Source organism: Zingiber officinale, chromosome 1A (assembly GCF_018446385.1).
Source record: "Zingiber officinale cultivar Zhangliang chromosome 1A, Zo_v1.1, whole genome shotgun sequence".
Lineage (NCBI taxonomy): Eukaryota > Viridiplantae > Streptophyta > Magnoliopsida > Zingiberales > Zingiberaceae > Zingiber > Zingiber officinale.
The window spans coordinates 1,825,747-1,836,807 of NC_055987.1; the positions used below are offsets into that span (position 1 = coordinate 1,825,747).

The window sequence follows — 11,061 nt, forward strand, 5'->3', positions numbered from 1 at the left end:
TATTGACTTCTCCTTGCTATAGTCATATGCAACCTCTCTACACTAGGTTACCTTTTGTCAGACCGGCCCTCCAGATCGTCTGGACTTTTGCTTAGCGTCCGAGACTTAAGGTCTTCATATTGAACGTCCGCTTCATAACCCGTCCAGACTTCCACCTGATCTGCGACTACTAGGATTGTCACCTAGAGCCCTCGACTCTAAGATTTCGCCCAAAGTGCTCAACCCGCCAAGGCTTCGCCCAGTCCCCCAGACCAGGACTTCTTTAATAGCGCTGCCCGTAAGAGCAGGCTCCTTTAATAGCGCTACTGAAAAGAAATAATACCTCTTTCCTCATTAATTGGGCATTCCGTCACAATAGGAAAATGTTAGTTACGATGCTCATATCCCGTATTTGTATAATCATATTGCTCCATGTACTCGGACACCCCACGTGTCATCTCACGTACCGCATCAATGTAGGTGTTGGCACAAACCCATATAATTAATTGAGCCAAGGGCCTTACACAACAAGTGAAGGAGGACTGAGTCAAATCGATAGGGAGGAGCCGAATAGTGGAGGCATGTCAGATCGGGAGAGCTAATTAGCAAGGTGTCGGGGGAGATGAGTTGACTGAGCGGAGCAATGACTCGGGTGAGTTGACCTCTTGGAGTCGGATGGACCGAATGAAGAAATCAGGGGAGATGAGTTGACTGAGCAGAGTAATGAATCGAGGGAGCAGAGCCTTGGCATCGAGTGGACTGACTGGAGTAGTCGGGTGTACCTTTGAAGGAAATGTCTCGGTTTATTCGAACTGAACAATGTAACAACATCTTTTATCTCAGATAGTCCGATCATATTAACTCATCTAGACTTTAACCTCCATTCCAAGACTACTGACCTTCTATGCACTAATTTAGAATTCAGAAATCAAAACTAACTGTGCTTATTTAGCACGGAATTCTCTTACGAAGTTACTCTCGGTCAAAATCTTATTGAAATAAATAAATATTAATGAACCGCCCACTATATTTCAATTTTCCTTTTTTCCTTTCTAAAAAATCTACTAATGAAACAAATCTATCTAAAATATTTAAGAGAATAAATAAAAAAATTTAAATTTAAATTTCAATACGTGAGCTGTCTACCTTTTACTACTTCCATTTTAAAGTCGACGGCCAAATTGACCTTCTCTCACTTTCCTCCCAAAACACGATCCAACCAAACCAGAAAAACTATAAATATTTTACTTCCATTCCTTTGCCTTCCTTTCTCTCCCTTCCTTCCGTTTAATGAACCTAATTCGCTCATCCAAACAAAGGGCCTACGAGATCGATATAAACAATCGACTCTTCCACTTCTTCCTCACCCACTATTGCTAATCTTAAATTAGTTCTCCCGTCACTAACCTTTCAGTTCATATCCTCGGCGACGAAATGGTTTCCGGTTCCTTCACCGGCGAGGTCACTCTCAATGTCTCAGCCGCAAGACTCTGGAAAGGAGGGATCGAGGAGCCCCATATCTTGTACCCCAAGCTCATGCCTGATTATATTTCCAAAGCCGAGCGTATTGGAGAGGGAGTGGGAGCTATTAACGTTTTCTACTACTCTCCGGGTATGAAATTTAAAGATTTTAGCTGCGCTACTCGATATGGTAGATTTTACATGCTAATGAATTCTTTTGTTTACTCTACAGCCGCAAATCTGCCACCGGGAAGCCTCATCAAGAACAAGATAGAAGTGCTCGATGAAGCGACTTTCACTTTTAAGAACTCGTCCGTCGAAGGAGGGCTCCTTGGAGTGCTTGTTAAATCATTCACCTATGAGTCCGTCTTCATTCCATCCGGTCCTGATAGTTGCGTTGCCAAGATCAAGTTCGACTATGAAACAATTGCGGACCAAGATCTCAGTGAAGAGGAACTAAAAGCCGGCAGAGATGGATCGATCGCAGTGCTCAAGGCCACCGAAGGATATCTACTTGCCAATCCTGATGTCTACGCTTAAATTCATATGCATATCGCTCATCCAACCTTAGCAACATCCTTTTCGACTATGTTTCGCTTTGACTCTTATTTAATAAATGTGAACAATAAATGGATGAATTATATTTATTAATAAATGTTATTTGCTGTTTTTGTCACTTGCTCTGTTTTCTTTTGAGGAAAAAAAATGAACATCCGAAATGATAACTGAAATAGAAGAATTCATATATTGTCCCCAGGGCGTAGCACAGATGGGAAGTGCATGATTCTGTGGCTGAAAGGTCCAGGGGTCGATCCCCGGGATGTCACTGCCTGGGGTTAACGTCTCCGCCATGCACTTTCCACCTGTGTACCTGCATTTACCTCCCTCCATATCCGTGGGACCGGCTCTAGGGGGGCCGCTGATGTGACGGTTCCACATTTTTTGAAATAGAAGAAGAATTCTGTCTATCAAATCAGATCATACTGAAATGATAACTGCTCTCCATATGTTTGCCTCGGTGAATCTTAAACACAACGAGCCAAGCCATTTCTTACAAAATAGTAGCAATTGACTTCACTACAACAACAACAATTAAATCTTTTTTCATTAGATGGGGTCGGCTGTATGAATCCTTTTATGCATATTTTAAGCTATGAGATTAACTTAACTTAAAGGTATTATCAAACATCAAAAAGGGGGAGATTATTGGTACAATATCCCCTGGGTCAGGTTGACTAATCTTGAATTGACTCAAGCTTGAGTCTTGATGTTTGGGTTTCAATATTTGACAATACATGGAGATTGCAGGTGCAATCGTCCATTTGGGGAGAATGCTAGTACAATTCCTCTCTGGTCAAAATTGACCAGTTAGATGTGAACAAGAGTTAAATAGGTTAAAGGGTTAACCGGATACTTGACTGGGAAAGTCCTAACTGGAGGTTAGATAGTGGAAAAATCCTAGTGAGTGAAGTTAGGCAGGTGAAAGTTCCGGTGAGTGAAGCCGGACAGTGGGAAAATCCTGGTGAGTGAAACCAGGTGAAAATCCTAATGAGTGAAGCTAAGAGGAAGTCCTGGTGAGCGAAGCCAAGCAAATGGGAAGTCCTGATGAGTGAAGCCAGGCAGATGGGAAGACCTAGTGAGTGAAGCCAGGCAAGTGGAAATCCAGGTGGGTCAAGGTTGACCGAACATCTGGTGTTGGGAAGTCCAAGTAGGTCAAAGGTTTGACCGGAAACTTGGCACAAGGAAATCCAGATGGGTCAAGGGTGACCGGGCACCTGGTGGAAGTCCAAGTGGGTCATGGAGGACCGGACACTTGGCACAAAACGGTAAATCCAAGTGGGTCAAGGTTGACCAAACATTTGGCACAAGAAGAAAAATCCAGGTGGATCAAAGGGATTAACCGGACACTTGGTGAAAAAGCTCTAGCAGGTCAAGGGTGACCAGATGCTAGGCATGATGTCCCAACAGGTCACGGTTAACCGGATGTTGGGTTTTGGAAACCTTGGACTATATTGAGGCAAGTCAAAGGTTGGTCAATCGATCAACCGATCGATTGAACCATAGTCCAATTGATCAGTTGATTGATTGAGTGTGCACCACGAAGAAAGATGGCCCAATTGATTGGTCAATCGATTAGGAGCTTATATCACGCGCATAGAAGCTTTCCCAATCGTTCAGCCGATCGATTGGGCACCTCCAATTGATCGACCGGTCGATTAGGCACCTCCAATCGATCGACTGATCGATTGGGGAGATGGAAATCATGATAGAGGCTGAATCGATCGGTCGATCGATTCAGGCGCTTTCCAGAGAACACAGAGGCGCTCTAAATTGATCAGTCGATTGATTCAAAGCCTCCCCAATTGATTGAGAGTCATTCAATCGATTGGGATCTGACCGTTGGCGCAAGATAAAGCTTTGGGCGAGCGTTTTCTTCCGGAGTTCTTCGGCATTCCTCTCGAGTAACTCCTGCGACCTTCTCCACCGAGCTCACAGGCACACACCAGATCTTGGAGGCTTAGAGAGAAGTGTTGGTGTACTTCCAAGCAAGTCAAGAGGTGTATTCAAGCAAGAAGAAGCAAGCTAGGGTTTTGTAAATCTTGTAAGATTTGTATTGTTTAAGCTTATTTTTCTTTCTTCTTGTATTTTGAGTTTTGTACAAGGCTTCTCCGCCTTCGGTAGTTACAGTAAATGAGTGTTTTTATAGTGGAGTGAGCGTCGTGTGTGGATCCTTAGATTAGTCACCTCTTCTTGAGGTGGATACCAAGTAAATCCTCATATTAGCATTGTAGAGTGCTTCGTGTTCTCATTCCGCTTCCTATCAACAACAAGGAAGATAGCAATCAAGAACGACGAGCTATTCCCCCCCCCCCCCCCTCCCCTCTAGCACATTTCGACCCTAACACGGCCAACTAGCGCACTCCACGTTGCGACAAGATAAGCTTTTTGCCTTCCGGGCGCTCAGACCAGTTCCGGGCATCCGGATCCCTTCTGGGCGCATGGACCATCATTTTCCATAAAGTCCTCCTGCAAGAATATGTTAGTCTGAGGCAAAATAAAAGTTATACTACCCTGCAAAACAAAAGTTAGCACAAATATAATAAAAAAGTAGTAATTAGATTCCGTCTCACCGAAATCAAAATCTAGTCACGATCTCAACTTAAATTTCCAAAATGGTTCTAAATTGGATCGACGCCTACTGTTCCCTTAAACGGGGAACGCGTCCTCACCAAGTCACTCTCCTCCAGTGACTTACGTTAACTTACCTATCAGACGTCCAGTCAGCCCGTCGACCAGTCTGGACTTTGTGTCAGCTATCAGGTCAGCCCATCAACCTAGCTGGACTTTGTGCCAGGCATCCAGTCAGTCTGTCGACTAGTATGGACTTCGTGCTAGCTATCAGGTCAGCCCGTCGACCTAGCTGCACTTTGTGCCAGCTATCAGGTCGGTCCGTCGACCTAGCTGGACTTCGTGCCAAAAATCCGGTCAGTTCGTCGACCTAGCTAAACTTCGTGCCAGCTATCCGGTCAGCCCGTCGACCTAGCTGGACTTCGTGCCAGCTATCAGGTCGGCCTGTCAACTTAGCTAGACTTCTCCTACATACTTAGTAAAAGTGTTAGATCACAATGAAACTAACTTAACATTCTTTGTCATTCATCAAAACCTGAGTCAGACCGTTAGTACTAACCGCACCAACAGGAACGACTGTGTGAGATATGCGAATTTATTAATAAGGGTTATCATGGAATAACCTTATGAAATTTTTAGGAGTTTTTATAAATTTTTCTAGATTTAAATAGAGCTCGTATGAGTCATTTAAGAGGATGGATATACCGGGCGGGAAGAAGTCTGTTTAAAAAAAAATAGGCGTTATTAGAGTTTGATTGAGGAGTTAACTTAGGGTTTAATTTCGTTAACCCTAAGTAAATTATTAATCGGGCATTATATCTTACCCCAAACCCATTAACCCGACCCATTCCTCTCTCTCTCTCTCTCTCTCTCTCGCGGACGACCAGACGCTGACGGAGGGCGATTTCTTCCCCGATGATCTCGTTCTCACCGCGCCACCTGAGGAACATCGCCGGATCTTGAGGGTACTGACGTTGTCCAGGCCATCTCCGGCGGAGCGATCACCTCCTTGGTCATTTCTTGTGCGCGATCGAAGGGGATTCAACTCTAGGGCATCGCGGGGGATTTGACTCGCGTCGTCCCCATCTGATCGACCTCCTCGTTCCTCCTCCTCGATCTGTTCACTGGAGAGTGATCTATATCTCCTCACCAGCTGGATCGAAGCGGGCGACATCATTTGGGGGCGACCAGTCTAGGTAAGCTTTGTCTAGAATCATATAGATTCAAAGATCTTGCCTAATCAGTCCCCTTTGTGATGTTCTTTCTGATCTGGACTAGAGGGAGGCATCGGATCAGCATACTAGTGAACTTCCCCTGTGCCGATCACTGCCCTCTTCATTTCTTGCGGCTATTAAGGTCTCAGGTGAAGAGGTGGGGGTCTATTGAGATAAGTGTTGTCCTGTTGGTTAGTGTTTCAGCAATTCATTGTTGTACAATTGAGTTCTGGACTGATTCTTGGAAGAATTGGTATGTGGGTGTTCTTTTGTAGCTTCTGGGCAGTGGATTGTAGGGCTGTAAGATACTGAATTGCTATCAAATCTCAAGGTAAGTGATTTCTAGTGAGGTACATGTTGGAGCAATCTTGCTCAAGACATATACTCATTGTTGATGTTTGGTTAAATGAGTTTAAGTTAGGTGTTAATTGTGATCTAACATAAATGTTGAGTGAGCAGATATGAAAACTTGGCAAGGAAAGTCTCGGAGGTGTGGCTTCTTGGCAAAAAGATGACTTAGCATGACAAAGCCAAAGGTGGCCCTTGAAGGCAAGCGCAAGGATGACGAGTCGTGGAGACGGAAGCATCCTAAGGGCGCAAGGCTGATGGAAGGTGCTTGGAGGCATGAAGTCTAAGTTACGAAAGTAATTTAAGTATGTAAAGTAATGTAAATTTCAAAATTGTAAAAAGTTGTGATCTCAAAAGACATAAGGTATCAGTCGACTGGTACACATACCAGTCGACTGGTACCAAGACAAAACAAACAGAATGCCAGCAGGCTGTTTGGCATTGGGTACCAGTCGACAGGTACCAGCACCAGTCGACTAGTAGATGACCATTATGGGCTAGCGGCTGAAAATCTCTCAAAATCTTAAGTGTCGTTGAAGTCCATCAGTCGACTGATAGCTATATCAGTCGACTGATATCGGGAGAAACTATAAAAGTAGTTCTTGAAGCTGAGGGCAAAACTACTGTTCAAAACTGAAAAAGTGCTCATCAAGTGATCCCAAAGGCCTACAGATTCTGATCCTCTTTCTCCAAAAATCCTAGATCTCATTTTGTAAAGAGGAAGAGAAAATTGTGTAAGGGTTTCTCCACCTTCGATTGTGATTCGAGAAAGAGAAGTTTATAGTGGAGCTTGATTGTGTGGGTGCGTGTCTTGGATTAGTTACCTCAAGGAGGTGGAGACCAAGTAAACCAAGGAGTTAGCATTGTTCTCTTATTTTCTTGTATTTCCTTTATTTCTATTTGCTTCCGCTAACAAGATTGTAGGTGAAAAATCAAAGAAAGGCTATTCCCCCCCCCCCCCCCCCTCCCACCCTCTAGCCAAAAGCAAGGTCCTATCAATTGGTATCAGAGCTTGGTTCGCATCGGAAGACCTCACCGTCAACCGAAGCATCAAAATGGCATTTCAAGAGGGATATAGCACCGCAAGGTCACCCTTCTTTGATGGCAACGACTTTGCATATTGGAAAGGTAGGATGAAGTATTATTTAATGAATGACATTGAAAATTGGTTTAGTGTTGTAGATGGATTCAAGATGCCAAAGGATGGGTCGGGAGCTCCTCTTTCAACCAAGGATTGGACAAAAGAGATGGCAAAGAAGGCCCAAGCAAATGCAAAGGACACAACAACCCTACAATGTGGACTCTCAAAGGAGCAACTAAGCAAAGTAGGATCATTCAACTCTGCCAAAGAGCTTTGGGAAAAACTCATTGAGTTAAATGAAGGATCAAGCGAATCAAGGAGAGCCAAGAGAGATCTCTTGTTGGGGCAACTTCAAACTTTCACTATGAAGACCAATGAGACCGTGAGTCAAATGCACGGTAGATTCAAGGAGATAGTGAATGGACTTCATGTAATAGGTGAGAAAATTGACAATCGAGACTTAGTAAGGTATGTTCTCCAATCCTTTCCTAGAACCACCTTATGGGCATCAATGGTTGATGCATATAAGGTTTCTAGAGATCTTTCTTTAGTTAAGCTTGATGAATTTTTTTGTGAGTTTGAACTCCATGAACAAGCTAATGTTGTTTCAAAAGAGAAAGGTATGGCTCTTATTGTAGAAAAGAAGGAAAAGAAAAAGAAGAAAGAAAAGAAGGTGGAATCCTCATCATCCGAATCCGAGCAAGAATCATCGGATAGTGATGATGAAATGTCGGCAAGCGAAGTGGCACATTATGTCAAGAAGATGATGGGAAGATCAAGGAAATTCACAAGAAAGGATGTGAAGAGAATGTTCCAACCCTCAAAAGGTAAAAGTAATCAAAGTTCAAGTTTTAACACTAATGTCATTTGTTATGGATGTAATAAGAAAGGACACATCAAGCCAAATTGCCCGGAATTAAAGAAGAAAGAAGAAAAGGAGAAGATGAAGGAGAAAAAGAAGAAGGAAGCCATGGTGGCCCAACCTACATGGGATACACCAAGCATAGACTCATCGGATGAAGATGAACTTTGCCATGTCACCCGATATATGACTTTTATGGCTTTTGAAGTGACAAAGATGAATCAAGTCAAGAGGAAGTGTCAAGTGAAGAAGATTCATCAAATGAAGAGGAATCGAGTGATGAATCATCATCAAGTGATGATGAGGTAAAAGAATCTCCCAAAGTAGAATTTCTATATAAAACTATTGCTCACCTTAAAAATGTCTTTGTTAAATCACAATCTAAAGTGAAGATCTTAAAGGGAAAGCTTAAGTCCATTAAAAATGATACATGTTCATCTAGTGAGTCAAGCATGCTCAAGAAAGAAAATGAAAAATTGAAGAATAACGTGATTGAGTTAAGAGCATGTCTAGAGAAGTTCACAAATGGATCCAAATATTTAGATATGATCATTAGAGACCAAAGAGTCATTTACAACAAAGCCGGAATAGGATATAGACCTAAGGAAAAGGAAGTTGCATACATGTCTCTAATCAATGGTACTAGAAATGATGCACTTAGAAACAATGTTAAGAAGGATCTTAAAGGAAAGGTAAGATAAGCTTGGGTGCCTAAGAAATATTTGAATGATATTTCCGAATCAAGTGCATGGGTACCAAAGAGTTGTGTGTTTTATATTGTTTAGGTAGAAGAGAAGAAGGATGCAAGTATGTGGATTGTGGATAGCGGTTGGAGGCATGAAGTCTAAGCTAAGAAATTAATTTAAGTATGTAAAGTAATGTAAGTTTCAAAACTGTAAAAAGCTGTGATCTCAAAAGACATAAGGTATCAGTCGACTGGTACACATACCAGTCGACTGGTACCAAGACAAAACAAACAGAATGTCGGCAGGCTGTTTGGCATCGGGTACCAGTCGACTGGTACCAGCACCAGTCAACTGGTAGATGACCGTTATGGGCTGGCGGCTGAAAATCTCTCAAAATCTTAAGTGACGTTGAAGTCCATCAGTCGACTGATAGCTATATCAGTTGACTGATATCGGGAGAAACTATAAAAGCAGTTCTTGAAGTTGAGAGCAAAACTACTGTTCAAAACTGAAAAAGTGCTCATCAAGTGATCCCAAAGGCCTAAAGATTCTGATCCTCTTTCTCCAAAAATCCTAGATCTCATTTTGTAAAGAGGAAGACAAAATTGTGTAAGGGTTTCTCCACCTTCGATTGTGATTCAAGAAGGAGAAGTTTATAGTCGAGCTTGATTGTGTGGGTGCGTGCCTTGGATTAGTTACCTCAAGGAAGTGGAGACCAAGTAAACCAAGGAGTTAGCATTGTTCTCTTGTTTTCTTGTATTTCCTTTATTTCTATTTTCTTCCGCTAACAAGATTGTTGGTGAAAAATCGAAGAAAGACTATATTCCCCCCCCCCCCCCCCCCCTCCCTCTAGCTAAAAGCAAGGTCCTATCAGTACCTCTGTTATTTTCATTAGTATGTTGCTAAATTAGGTTTTCTAATGGGTTGTAGGGTTTTGTTCTTATTTAGATTTATTAGTAGTGAGTGGATGTATAGAGTTAACCTATATTGATTATTGGGATGTTTAGGATTTCATTGTTTTAGGTAATAATGGAAGGTTGAATGATGATTAAGGATCTAATGGGAATTTTAGTTCTTGGATGTGTTAAGCTAGGTTGAAATTTAATCTAGTCTTACCAAGCGAATGGAGTAGTAACCATGGTTAACTATTACTTTAGAGTTGGTTATTTATTTGTAGGAGATTTATCTATTTGTAGTGTATACATATAATTGCATAAAATTGTATATGTGACACGAGACCTTGATCATTGACGAGCCACGTGATCTGTGGGGTTTTCTGTTAGACACCCCATGCGTCATCTCACATACCGTGTCAATCTGGGTGTTAGAACAAGCCCATATAATTGATTGAGCCAAAGGCCTTACCCAATAAGTGAAGGAGGATTGAGTTGAATTGGTAGGGAGGAGTGGAATAGCATAGGCATGTCAGATCGGGAGAGCTAAGCAGGGTGTCGGGGGAGATGAGTTGACTGAGCGGAGCAGTGAGTTAGGGGAGTTGAGCTCTTGGAGTCGGATGGATCTAATGGAGAAATCAGGGGAGATGAGCTGACTGAGCAAAGTAATGAGTCGGGGAAGCTGAGCCCCTGGCGCCGAGTGGGCCGACTGGAGGAGTCGGGTGTACCTTTGAAGGAATCATCTCAGTTATTCGAATCGAATGACCACCTCTTTTATCTTAGATAGTCTAATCGAGTTAACTCATCTAGACTTTGATCTCCATCTCAGTAAACTCATCCAATCTCCATCTCAATAAGACTATTAACCTTGGCACTAATTCAAAATTCAGAATTCATAACTAAGTGTACTTATTTAGCCTGAAATTTTCTTACGAAATTATTCTCAATCAAAATCTTACTAAAATAAATAAATAAATATTAATGAACCGTTCACGATATTTCGATTTTTCTTTTTTCCTTTCTAAAAAAATCTACTAATGAAACAAATCTATCTAAAATATTTAAGAGAATAAATTTAAATTTCAAGATGTGAGCTGTCTACCTTTTACTTCTTCCATTTTAAAGTCGACGCCCAAATTGACCTTCTGTCACACTGTCACTTCCCTTCCAAACAGAACCGTCTCCCAAATTGACCTTCTCTCACTTTCCTTCCAAACACAACCGTCTCAAACAAAACAAAGACAATATAAATAGTTACTTTCCCTACCTTTTCTTCCGTTGTCGCTCACCCTGTTTAAACAGAGGGTTAAAGTTGACGCCCAAATTGACCCGCAGAACACACGGTGCCTACGAGATCTATATAAACAATCGACTCTTCCACTTCTTCCTCACCCACTACTGCTAATCT

General features: G+C 42.2%; 1 protein-coding gene across 1 annotated transcript; it reads left to right on the forward strand.

Moving 5' to 3' along the window:
* The first annotated feature begins 1,350 nt into the window (after positions 1–1,350).
* LOC121998698 (pathogenesis-related protein 1-like) lies at positions 1,351–2,019 on the forward strand. Its single transcript, XM_042553723.1, has 2 exons — positions 1,351–1,591; positions 1,673–2,019. Exons 1-2 carry the CDS (start codon positions 1,414–1,416, stop codon positions 1,978–1,980), a joined length of 486 nt encoding a protein of 161 aa, XP_042409657.1. The 5' UTR covers positions 1,351–1,413; the 3' UTR covers positions 1,981–2,019.
* Positions 2,020–11,061: the final 9,042 nt, after the last annotated feature.

Excerpts from the sequence above, each read along its gene's own strand:
- LOC121998698 (XM_042553723.1), top strand. The coding sequence starts at position 1,414 with ATGGTTTCCGGTTCCTTCACCGGCGAGGTCACTCTCAATGTCTCAGCC. Across the intron at positions 1,592-1,672 it reads CGTTTTCTACTACTCTCCGG|CCGCAAATCTGCCACCGGGA; the intron begins GTATGAAATTTA and ends TTTACTCTACAG.